Source organism: Xiphophorus maculatus, chromosome 8 (genome assembly GCF_002775205.1).
Source record: "Xiphophorus maculatus strain JP 163 A chromosome 8, X_maculatus-5.0-male, whole genome shotgun sequence".
Lineage (NCBI taxonomy): Eukaryota > Metazoa > Chordata > Actinopteri > Cyprinodontiformes > Poeciliidae > Xiphophorus > Xiphophorus maculatus.
In genome coordinates this window covers 4,066,507-4,079,468 of record NC_036450.1, presented here as the reverse complement: position 1 = coordinate 4,079,468, position 12,962 = coordinate 4,066,507, and the positions used below count along the sequence as shown (strand labels likewise).

General features: G+C 36.6%; 1 protein-coding gene across 1 annotated transcript; it reads left to right on the top strand.

Moving 5' to 3' along the window:
• Positions 1 to 38: 38 nt before the first annotated feature.
• On the top strand, positions 39 to 8,206 carry LOC102226793 (annexin A1-like). Its single transcript, XM_005813648.3, has 12 exons — positions 39 to 284; positions 499 to 594; positions 1,127 to 1,232; positions 1,409 to 1,503; positions 2,544 to 2,657; positions 3,404 to 3,494; positions 4,519 to 4,655; positions 4,843 to 4,936; positions 5,636 to 5,731; positions 6,725 to 6,783; positions 7,846 to 7,968; positions 8,049 to 8,206. Exons 2-12 carry the CDS (start codon positions 526 to 528, stop codon positions 8,103 to 8,105), a joined length of 1,041 nt encoding a protein of 346 aa, XP_005813705.2. The 5' UTR covers positions 39 to 284; positions 499 to 525; the 3' UTR covers positions 8,106 to 8,206.
• The last annotated feature ends 4,756 nt before the right edge of the window (positions 8,207 to 12,962 follow it).

The following is a 12,962-nucleotide window of genomic DNA, read 5'->3' as shown; positions in this document are numbered from 1 at the left end:
CTGGGTGTGTTCGTGGATTCCAGTCTCTTTTGTCAGCTTGTCGTTGTCAGTTGTTGTCGGCTTTTATCTGATTCCTGAATCGTTTCCATGAGTCACAATCGGATTGAGTTAAAGGGGTAAAAAGGTGAAAACTGAACAGGAGCTGCTACACCTGTCAGAGACCTGGTGGGAAAGCTGACAGGTGATTGGCTGATGCCGTTCAGGTAAAACTACCTAGAAAAGGGTGGAGAGGGGCGTGATCTGAATTCACTGCAACGTTTGTCTGGACGAGCTTTGTGACTCCGGTAAGATCCTAAATGTTTAAATCTGTCAGTTTTTTAAATTATTGTTTTGTGTTTTTTGCATTTTGTTAGCTTCCTGTCTTTGTTTCTCACCAATTACGCACCAACCCATCTTTGTTTCTTCTGTTTTTCCTTGTTTGACAGCTGAAGTTCTTCTCTCCATTTCTCTTGTGACAACTAAATTACTTACAAATCTCCTATTTTTTGTCCCCTGCAGGTTTGTCCATTTAAAACTCGAGTTAAAATGTCTCTTTTCAAGAAGTTCTTCAAAGGTATCATCCACAACAGAGACCCAAAGGAAGAAACCGTCAATGTGAGTATACAGGTGGAGGCTAATACATTTAGAATATCATCAAATCAAGTTCAATAATTCAGTTCAAAAAGTGAAACATTTACATTCAGTACCCAAAATTTATTAATTTTGATAATTTTGATAACCACAAATTGGTTTTCATAAAATTAAAATATTACACAAGATCAGTCCAAATGTCAACTATGTTAAATATTTTTAAGCCATAAAATGTATTTTCCTAAAAATAAAAAAAAGAAGCAGGTAGCTTAGTGTGTTTTATGCAAGTATGGAAAGCTTAGTGGAAGAAAAAACTGAAGTGTAAGTTATATTCATCACAGTAAACACAAAAAACAGCTGAAAACAGAATAATTTCATATGCAATTCACTTTTTGAATTGAATTATTGTAATAAATCAGTGATAATCTATGTTGAGATTCATCTTTGGACTGATTTCTGCAAATCAAACACGTCCATTATCATTTCCTTGAGCCGTATTATGTTTTCCGCAGTATTTATTGTTTTGGTAATAATCTAATCTTGGTTGTTTATGAAGGTGAAGGAGAAACCCAAACCAAAGTACTACGGGACGGTCACTCCGTATCCAAACTTCAATGCTAGCAGTGACGCGTCGATCCTTCAGAGCGCCATTCAAAGTAAAAGTGAGTGATCAGAAATGTTCTTGTTTCTAAGTTTTAGATACAAAGGCTATGAAATGTGTTTTATTTTTGATAAATTACTGAAAAACTTTACCATTTCAGGTCATTTGAGGTTTTTATTGAGGTTTTAGCTTTGTAAAAGTGACTATTTAGCAATGGTTGTATTTTTTTCTTTCTAGAAGTGGATGAGGATGTGATCGGTGCCATTCTGGCGAAGAGAAACAACGAGCAGAGGCAGAAAATTAAAGCCGTTTACGAATCGTCCTTTGGAAAAGTAAGTTGTTGCTGGATCCTGAGTGCACAAAGATGCGTCATCACAGATCCTTCCTCTGCAGCCGTCAAAGCGTCCTTCTTTCCCCGGCTTTAAAGGGAACACTGGTGTATTCTTTCTCAAGGTTCCTGGCCGGACAAAGAGGAGATTTTTGTTCTTGTAAAAATGGCAGACAGAGCGGGAAAAGATTACAGTTTTAAATAACTGAAAACGGTTGCATAGTCATGTTTTTTTATTATTATAAATTTGGTACAAATTTAATTTAATGAAATGTAGGTTTAACTGAATAATAATAAAGTTCAGCATCATTGAGACACAGGACACTGAATACTACAATAAAATTCACTGTTATGTATTGAGAGTTTACTAACAATAACATATTACATAAATACATTAAATAGAGAAGCTTTAACGGCTTTAGAATTGGTGGAATTTCTGATGTTTTTCTTTAATCTCATTTTCTAAAATGGAAACAAGTGTTTTTTGATTAGTGTGAGGGTATTTGTGAATTGGCTAAGTTTATAATAAGATTAAAAATATCGAATTGTTTTTACTTTAAGGTATTGGCTGGTCAATGAAGCCAAACAATGACGGAGAGATCCGGTTCAATTTTCTTTTAGCTTTTTGCTAGCTTGTGTTTAGCCTCGTCACTGTTGCTATGCAACGGAGCATTCGCTGAGGATAAGGGCGGGAATCAATCTGAAAGCTCGACCGTCCATTTCGACAGCCGCTCATTTCCGGTCGTCTTATTTTGTTGTCAGATTTGATATTGTGAGATTTTATTTTCCCTGCTTTCAAACAGGTAACTGTGTCCGTATGCTTTTCTTTTCAGCACTTTTAAAAGGTGAATTTGAAGAAAAGTTTAGTTAAATACAGTATTAAATGTCACCACCAGAGGGTGCTACATTCTACTAATGGGACTTTAATGATGCTTAAACTACAGATGCATCTCAGTAACTTCAGCAGGAAGTTTATTTAAGTAATTCAGGTTCAAAAGTGAAAAGTGATTAAATAAATTTAATCCTTTGATGTTGTTTTTCCAGAATCTGGTTAAATCCCTGACGCCAGTCCTCAGGTCACATTTGGAGGATGTGGTTCTGGCTCTGCTGATGCCTCCAGCTCAATTTGATGCCTACCTGCTCAGGAGAGCCACCAAGGTAAACCAGTAATGATTTACAATCTTAACTGTGATCAAAAATACCGAATCCTTTCTATCTGTAGTACGAAGAAAACAAGTTAAAATGCCACTATTCATAAATATAAACATAAAAAGATGCACTTTTGTTCTATTTTCAGTACCAGAATGAAAATATTAATATTTAAAATGAATTCATATAAATTATCTAGAAGTAGGGATTATGTAGAAGAAGAAGATCTCAGGATAATTCGTCAGATTTTGGTACCAGACCACCAGCAACAAAATGGTGAAAAAATGCCTTAATTTTGGTCCAACATTTTTGTCTTTTACCTTTTTTGGGGGGAATTTAGTTTAAATTATGATTTTTTTCCTGTTCATTCTGCAAAAACATAAAACCTTACCAAATAACTTTGGTCTAGATTCTCACACAAATATCTTAGTGCACTTGAAATATTAACTCACAAGTAACTTCTTAGTAAAATAGGAGTTTGTTTTAAAGAAAATAATTCCTTAGTATTGATGAAACAGTTTTAGTTCTATTGGCAGATAATTTCACTTATAACAAGTCATTTTTTAAATGACTATTGACCACCATGTGCTGGTGAGATAAGCTAGTGTAATTTTTGAATTGTGGTCGGGGGCCCACGCAAAATCAGCCCAGGGGCCACATATGGCCCGCGGGCCGCCGTTTGGACACCCCTGTGTTTTAGGATCAACGTTGCCGTGCGTTGCTGATAAATTTCTTCGTCCTGTTTGCTGCCACAGGGTCTGGGAACAGACGAGGACGTCCTCGTCGAGGTTCTGGCGACGAGATCCTACGCAGAAATTCAAGAAATAAAGAAAGTCTTCAAACAAGGTTTTTATGAAATCCTCCGTTTACACGCGGTTCTCATGTGACGTCGTACTTCCGTGAACTTTGTAACTGACAGTCGGCTTGGCAGGCGGTTGCTATGGAGTTGCTATGACAACAGTAAACAAGCTAGGAACTAGCTCTCGTTTCGTTCCTATCTAACTTATAAACAATAAAAGCACATTACAACTATTTCATAACTCTATCCACCTTTGTGTAATAATAAGATAAAATATCTGTTATATTTACTGTATTTACTGCTAAACTAGTAAATGTAGCATAGCTACTGTAGCTTTTGTCTGCTAGCTAACACAAACATGTAGCCTGTGTTTGTTACTGCATGTTCTTACTCTGCCAGTCACCAGAACCTCGTTATTCACTTAAAGAGTTTGTGAGTCTTTTATTGATCCGTTTAAACACTGATTGTATTTGTCTATAGATTTCAGGCCAACTCTTTGTTTACTACATAATAGTATGAGATGAAAACACTGCAAAAACACAAAATCTTACCAAGTAACTTTGGTCTAATTTCTATTTCAAATATTGTAGTACGTTTGAAATACAACAAAAGTAACTTACAAGTAACTTTTCAGCAACATCTAGGAGCTTGTTTTAAGTAAATAATTCCTTAATAATGAGAAAACTATACTAGTTTCATTGGCAAATAATTTTACTTACAAGGAAAAAATGTTTTGTTGTAAGTGAAATAATCTGCCAGTTAAACTAGAACTTTTTAAAATCAATATTAAGGAATTGTTTACTTAAAACAAACTCATATATCTTGCTGAATTTGTTAATTTTAAGTTAGTTTTGTTTTATTTCAAGTGTAATAAAATATTCACACTAGAATCTAGGCCAAAAACACTTAAGATTAAGGTTTTGTGTTTTTGCAGTGAGGAAGCTCCGTCTCATACAGGTCGATCCCGACAGCAGCCATTTTGTTCCTGTATCTTTCTCACTGGTCAAGACTGTCCATATATTTTCTTCTGTTCAGTTTAAAAGTTGAACATTTTGATCTGAATTTTGTCAGAGTACCAGAAGGAGCTGGAGGAGGTGATTAAGGAAGAGACCGGCGGTGACTTCACCACAGCACTGCTGGCCATGCTCAACACCAAGCGGGACCAGAACACTGCGGTCGACATGGAGCTGGCCAAAAAGGACGCCAAGGTAGAAATTAAATTAAGAAACGCAAGTCTGAGTCATTCAACTTTGGTTATTTTGTGATTTTTCTTTATTTTTATAGTTTTGATTTGTGTACAAGTATGAAAAAAACATAAGTTCATGTGTTGAAGTTGAGATTTTAAGATTCAGGTATTTCTTTGTTCTCATTTTATTTTAATTTTTTCTTGTCCAGATTTTGTTTGAAGCTGGTGAAGGCATCGGCAAAGCAAATGTGTCGACCTTCATCAACATCCTGACCACGCGCAGCGGGCCGCAGCTTTCTAAAAGTGAGTCACAGGAAAGTGTTGATTGTTGGGTTTCACCTGGACAAACAGGTGGAGCAGCACTGACAGGTGACCGGGTCACACCTGGGCACCAAACAGAAGACTGGCTGAGAAATATTCAATAACCTGAACAAGTTATGTCACAATAATTTGAGGTGATGTTGCGTTTTAATCATACAGGAAAGCATTCAGGCCACTAGGGGGGGTACATTTTTCTGAGATTAAATTTAGGATTCTGATATTTTCATGGAAAATATCAAACTTTCTGCTAAAAAATCAATATTTCCCTCCTAAAAAATTCTGGATTCAAAGAAAAAAATTATTTATGAGGAAAAACAAAAATTTTGAGATTAAAATTAGAATTGTGAGTCTAGAGATGGGATTTTTTTTGACATTTTGAGAGAAAAAGCATTCAAATTCTGAGGAAAAGTCTATTTTTTTTTAAGATTAATTAGAATTTTGACATTAGTGGTAAAATTCTGATATTTTTGAAAAAGTGGCCATAATATTCTTCCGTATGGTCATGTAATCCAATTCAACAATTATTCTTAGCTTTTCAAGAAAAAAAAACAATATACAATACAACAATAACAACACAATATCTTCAACTTTATAGCAGAAATATATTTAAAAGCAGTACAACACATATTCCGTTCAGTCGTTCAAACATGAAATGAAAGTTGTGTTTTTGTTTCCTGCCAGCGTTCCAGCATTATGCTGCCATCAGCGACGTCACGCTGCCTAAAGCCCTGCAGATGGAGCTGAAGGGAGACATCGAGGACTGTCTCATTGACATCGGTAGGAGGGCCTGTCACCAAAACTCATCACTCTGTGTTATTATTATCACGATAAACAACAGTACTGCCATTAACAGACCATTCCCAACTAATAATATGATTAGTAATGGCTTGTTAATGCAGGTATACTCACTGAAATATAAAAAGTCCTTAATTTCTAAAGAGAATTTAACACTCCAGCTCAAACATTTTAAATATTCAGAGTATTAGAATTTTATGTCTCACTTGTTGAATTTGTGAAAAAGAAATACAATGAATTGCTCCCTCTAGTGGTGGTTCTAGATGTGGCAGCTCCTTATAAATCCAATAATTTACACATTTACATCCTAATCAAATTTTTGACTTTTCAATCTCAGAATTTATTTTATTTTTATTTTTTAGCTTTTCTGAGATAAATCTCAAATTTCAGAGGTTTTTTTCTCAGAAATATTTCACTTCTGGATCTCCAAAAATATTTTTTATTTTTTTTATTTTCAGACTTGAGTCAAAACTGAGCGTTTCTCAAAGTCTTCTGAAATTAATTTAAAAAGTTTTTTTCTAGCAAATCTTTTGACTTCAAACTCAAACTTCTGCATTTTTCTCTTGAAAATTTCTGTTATTAATATTAAAATTTTGAGTTTTTTCTATAAAATGTTTGACTTTTGGATCTCAAAAATGTTTCTAAAAATGTGAGTTTTTTGGGCAGAAATTAGCTATTTTGTCTTTATCTATAATGGCCCTAATATGTTGTTTTGCTCTTAGAATTGGATCTCAAACTGAACAGAAAATTGTTTATTTTTTGTTCAGTTTCAGCCCAGCAGCATCCAGTTGGTTTAAATGTTTCTCACCTTTTCGTTCATTTTAAAAAAGGTTCTGGACGCGTTGAGCTGAACCCTGAAGCTCCACAGCTGGGAGACACAGAAACATCTGGACTCTGTTATTTTTAGCCTGTGACAGAGTTTTTATTTTTGTATTACGTATTTTATTTTTACGGAGTTTCCTCTTTCATGTCCAGTGAAATGCGCCTGGAACACACCGGCTTTCTTTGCTGAGAAACTCAATCGGGCCATGAAGGTGAGTGAACGCGTCTGCTGCTCCTAATCCCACTAAAAACATGGTTAAAACAGGGATTAAACTGGATTATTACGACTACAGTGTTCATATTTTACCATGTTTTAATAAACTTCTTAGTTTGGAGTGATATGGAAAGCTATTTTAACATAAAATCAGTTTTAGCTGTCTGTCATTAAATTCCAGATGTGTAAAAATTGTTTTGTATGATGCCGTATTAATACCAGTGTAGATAGAAAAAAGGTACAATTCTGCCAAGAAACCTCAGAAAGTTTTACATAATCTCAGGAATGTTCTAGAATTTTTTTTTTTATTTCTGAGATTGAAAAGTCAAACATTTGCTAGAAAAATTCAAATTTTGACTTCAATCTCAGAAAATTGCTAGAAAATTCTTTGAAATTTCGGAGTTTGTAAAGTTCAAAATGTGCTAGAAAAATTCAAATTTTGAGATTCATCTAAAATGGGAAATTTCTGAGGCTGAAAAGTTGAAAATTTGCTAGAAAAAAATCAGAAATTTTGAATTTAATCTCAGAAACTCTTTAGAAAAAAAGTTTCAGAAATTTCTGAATTTGAAAATTCAAAACTTTGTTGGAAAAAACAGACATTTTCTAGAAAAAAATTGAAAAGATGAAAATTTTAAACTTTTGACAAGAAATTCACTTACAACATGATTTTTCCTCGTGTTATACGTAAAATAATCTGAAAGTGAAACTAGAACTTTAAAAAAAAAATCTATATTAAGAAATTAATGACTTAAAACAAGCTCCTATATCTTGCCCAAAAGTTACATTTTGAGCAAGATATAGTTTTGTCTTATTTAAAGTTTACCAAGACATTTGAACTGGAAACTAAACCAAAAATACTTGGTAAGATTTTGAGTTTTTGCTGTGTAGAAAGTAACTTTTGGCAAAATATATTTCTAAGATTGTTAACAGTTTTTTATGCAACATACAGTTTTTGTTAGAGTAACCACACATAATAATTTAACTTAACTTAGTTTGATCCATGAAAAGGAATCAAAATTTCCAACTAAAACTTCATTTGGTCCATTTTCTGCCTTACCAGGGTCACGGTACGAGTGATCACACTCTGATCCGGATCCTGGTGAGCCGCTCCGAGGTCGACCTGCAGAAGGTCGTAGAGGAGTACCGGGCAATGTTTGAGAGAACCCTACATGAGGACATCTTGGTAAAATACGTTTCCCAAACTGTTTCTATGTTTACGTTTCAAACCACATCAATAATGTTTCTGATTTTGTTTTTTAACAGAACGACACCAAAGGACATTATCAGAAAGTCCTGCTTGCGTTGTGCGGACCGAGTTAAAACCTCGGCCTCTGAGGAAGCAAAAAATCAGTCAAATTCATGCTCTAATAAAGTTTCTCTTTCCACTATTTGTTTTACTGCTGCTGGTGGAAAAAATACAAGAAGTTTGTTTGTTTATTTGTTTGAATTTGAGATTATATCTGGAAATTGTGTTTAAATGGAGACGTGTCTGATCCAACATGCCTGCAGGAAGGACATTTTATGGCTAATACTGAGATTAACTGACACAAATTCAATAAAAATACCTTTTTGATCCCAAAGGAAAATTAAATGTTTTAACTGATATTATCCAAGGTTCTTCAGAGTTCACCAGAAACAGACAACCTTCACTTCCTCGACATGAATATGCTTTTTATTCTCTATGTAACAGAAGTTTGATGTTTTTTTTTTGTAGTGTATTGTTTTTTCTGCAATTATTTAGAAGTTATGGATCCAATTTGATTGAAAACACAAACAAAACTTGTATTTATGTTCTACATCTCCGCTAAGACTTAGTGGAGATGTGGAATAGTGAGTTAGCTAAGTCATAATTATGAGATTAAAGGCTTTACTTTCACTAGATTGGCAGAGCTGGTATCTGTAAAAAGTCACAATTCATCTGTTGTACTAACGATTTAAAAAATACTGTTTTTAAACTCAAAAGAGCCGTTTTCCGCAATACCTTTAAAAAGCTAACAAAAACATACTGAAACTATAGATTACAACATTCTTTGTTTTAACTGACAGCCATGTTGCTAGGCAGTTGCTATGACAACATAAACAAACCACAACAATGCTAGCACATTACATCTATTACTCATTTACAGTTTTGAGTTTTAAGTCTGATATTAACAACGAGGCTTAATCAATCCTAACCAACTTTCAACAAGATTTATAAATCAATAGTTTTAGTTTTTATATTTTACTTTTCATGGTGTTTACATCGATTTATTATAAATTTTCTTTCACACTCCCTTTTTCCACAATACAAAAGAAAATAAATGTTTGACTAAACAAGCAAAATTAACTTCAAAATGTTTAGATACTGAAAAAAGTTCTATAGATTATCATATATGGCATGTGTGTCAAACTCAAGGCCTGAGGGCCAAATCTGGCCCGCCATAGCTTTTTATGTGGCCCTCTAGACTCCAAATCATAGCAATGGGCCCCTCCAGTTTTTACAAATAACCGCAAAATTCACACAAAAATCAACAGATCCCCTCATGTTTTCTGAGTTTATCAACATGTTTTCTGAGTTTATCAACATTTTTCTGAGTTTATCAACATTTTTTCTCAAAATTGTCCATAAACATTTGGGTTCAAGTGCCTGCTGTCTCAGCCTGACCTGATGTCAAGTTATAGTCCATGACCGATAGAGCGATTAATAAAAGATCACATTTAACATCATATGTTAGCGCAAATATTGTAAAAAATTCCTTACAGATATTTCTAAATTAGCGCCACAAAATCTGTGATGATTGCAGAAAAGCACAAAAACAATCCTGGATGAACTGATTAGTGTGAAAAGATGTTCAATATTATGTTATTTTAAGAAACACTTATTGATGCTGAAACACCTATATATTGATATTTTAACAATTTAATTGGTTTTTATCAATATGTTCTGGCACAACAGGCCCTTTATGAACATTCAGGTTTTTGATCTGGCCCAAAACGGAAATGAGTTTGGATAAAAACGAGTGAATCATGGACTATTTTGAATGTAAACAAGAATAAATAGTGAGATATTTGGTGGTGGAATGATGTCACACTGCCAGCAAAGGCAGATTCTGTGATGTCACTGGCGATGCAGTCTGTGATGTCATCAACTCAGAATTGTATGTGACACAATTCTGCATATTTTTCATTGCTTGCAATATCACTGACCAGTTCAGACGTGCGCAAAGCTCTTTCAGGTAGTTTACCAATCGACAACTTTAGTGATTGTATTGAGGAGAAATGTTTCACTTATTTCAGCAATACTGCAACAAAATGATGGGACCCCAGGCGAGAACGGGAGTCCAGCAAAACCCCCAAGGCAGCTTCGCTCCTGCACATCTGGATATCTTAGATGAGGAAACCCAAAGACTGGACTCCAGTCTGGAAATGGAGAGCGCCAGGATAGAAGACAATCAAAACATGGCCGACCTGGAGGCGGAGCTGGAAGAGATGGAACTCCGGCTAAAACAGCAGGAAGCCCTCAGAGAGAGATTTATCAACGAGGTCAAAGAGGCAAAGAGAGAACTTGAGAGACTAGAAAGAGAAGAGAGGGAAGAGATGTCCAGTGATCCAGGAGACCTTAACTCTGATGTCACTGCTTCCAAGGTTCACAACGATGTGAAAGACATGAAGGAGAAGCCTTTGCAACAAGACTTTGAGGATTTGAAGTCTTGTTGCAAGGGGAGGTTAGAAGACGACCAAAACCCGGCCGAGCTGGAGGCCAAACTGGAAGAGATGGAACTGAGTCTAAAAAGGCAGGAAGCTCTCAGAGAAACTCTTATCAACGAGGCCGAAGAGGCAAAGAGGGAACTAGAGAGACTAGAGAGACTAGAGAGAGAAGAGAGAGAAGAGATGTTCAGTGATCCAGGAGAACTTTACGCTGCAAACATTGCATCCAAATTTTACGACAGTGTGAAAAACATGAAGAAGAAGACCTTGCAGCAGGAGTTTGAGGATTTAAAGGTGGCCCACCTCCTCAGCCAGGAAGCATTTGTAGCTGGAATACAGGCTGAGAGAAAGAAAACTGAGGCTGTCCAAGAAGAACTGGACCAACTTAAGACTTCCTACAAGGAGCTGCAATGTAAATATGATGCAGACATTTCTCTGGTAAGGCAGGAGGTGAAACGTGAGAAAGACGCAAACATAGAAAGACAGAAAGAGAGTCTGAAGCTAGTCAACAAGCTGAAAGCTGAGAAGGAGGAGCTCTTTCGAAAAATGGCTAGAGAGATTATAATTCTGAGAAAGAGAGAGAAGCAGATGCTGAACGAACTGGATCAGGTTCACATTTCGCACGAGGAGATAAAACGTAGGTTTGAAGGAGACAATATGGATTTACAGCAGGAGGTTGAGACATACAAGCAGCAGGTAGAGCAGGAGAGAAAAGCTCACCTGGAGCAAACAGAGGAGGACAAGAAGCTTCTAGAGAAGCTGAGAGCTGAATATGCCATCCTCCAAGAAATCACAACAACAGAGAAGAAAATCCTGCAAGACAAGGAAAGGAGTGCCAAGGCTGAGCTGGAGAATGTTAACGGTTTGTACATGGAGCTAAACAGTCGGTTTGAAGCCGAAGTAACTGCATTTAAACAGCAAGTAGAAAAACACCAGGAGGAGCTCATTTGTGTGAAAAATGATTTAAAAAAAGCAAGAGACGATCTACTGCTGGCCGACACTCTGAGAGCCGAGGAAGAAGGTTTCCAACAACCCATCACAGTTTCCCAAGAGAAGGAAGAAAACTCACAGAACCAAGTTAAAGTATTAAATCAAGAGGTTTCTTCAGAGGAGGATCTCTCAGGAGAACCTTTACCAGGTTCTTCCACGGATCCAGAATCCTCAGAAGAGACCGAGGTCGCTGGAGAAACCATCCTGCAGGATTTGGACAATCCAGATGGTAAAAAAAAAAAGTCTAAAATTTCATTTTGGAAGAAGGTACGAAACACTCTGGGATGGAAGAAGCCAAAAAAGAAACAAACAAGTGAAGACCAACAAGAACGTGTGTAAAGTTCTTGATTTTGATATTTAGAGAAGGAGAAAGACGTGCAGGAGACGAACCGAGGACTGGAATCAAACACATGGAGGTTGTAGCCTCTGTGAACGGGGCGCCATGCCACGCTCCGTCAAGACCAAATTTAAAAAGTTTTATCCCCCCATTGACAATCTAGAAAATAGATCCCTTCCCAACCCAATTGGAAAAAATGTGGGCAGCACGGTGGTGCAGCGGTTACCGCTGCATCTTCACAGACACCATCTGTGTGGAGTTTGCATGTTCTCCCCGTGTTTGCGTGGGTTTTCTCCGGGTGCTCCGGTTCCCCCCACATCTCCTAAAACATGTAGGTCAGGTCAGTTGGTCACTGCAAATTGCCCCCAAAGATTTGAAGAAACCCCAAACACATGTGCAGCTTTATTGTTAAACTTTAAAATTAATTGAATTAGCCGTACGTTAGCCCTTTTCCCTTCGCTGTTTTAGCGCCGCAGCAACACTGGGCTCAATTTTTATAGCAACAGCTATATCTCATCGCCCAATTTGCCAGATTTTTTGTGCGTAGTCAGAGAGCACTGCCGAATGCGTAGGTGCATATCGCTTGGTGGACGGGTGCGGGAACTGTGCCAGAGAGTCTACAGTGGCTGGCGGGTGGCAGTGCCGGCACCCCGCGGTGGCCAATAGGCCGGAGCGGTGCTGAGCTGCGAGGGCTGCACGACGCCGCTTGCAGCATTAATTTATTTTATAATTTTTTTATCCAATTACTCGATTAATCATAAGAATAATTGATAGATTACTAAACAAAAATATTTGTAAACAAAATATTTGTTTACAACAGGCCTAGTAAAATAAAGTTTTCTGAAAAATATTGTTGTTCGGAAAACAATTTTGAAGAATTGCCTAGTAACAGAGTTTTTTCACTCTCCCTTCAGACTGAGTGGCTGTAACCTCTCAGAGAGAAGCTGTGAAGCTCTGTCCTTGATAGGTTTATTTTAATTCCTAACTAGCAAAGATTCAACCAGAGTTATAATTGTCTTTTCTGCAGAAAGGAGAGACTTGAAAACAGACGTGAAGAATCGCTGTAAAACACTGTCTGGGATCAACTCTGCCCGATCTTTCTCTGCATTTGGCTTTATTAGAAAATACAAAGAAGGAGGTTGGGCCTTCTCACATAGTCACAC

What these genes read in the sequence shown, in the direction of transcription:
- LOC102226793 (XM_005813648.3), top strand. Translation starts at nt 526, where the DNA reads ATGTCTCTTTTCAAGAAGTTCTTCAAAGGTATCATCCACAACAGAGAC. An exon ending in AAAGAAAGTCTTCAAACAAG is followed by an intron (nt 3,495 to 4,518) that starts GTTTTTATGAAA and finishes GAATTTTGTCAG; the next exon opens with AGTACCAGAAGGAGCTGGAG. An exon ending in GGACTGTCTCATTGACATCG is followed by an intron (nt 5,732 to 6,724) that starts GTAGGAGGGCCT and finishes TTTCATGTCCAG; the next exon opens with TGAAATGCGCCTGGAACACA.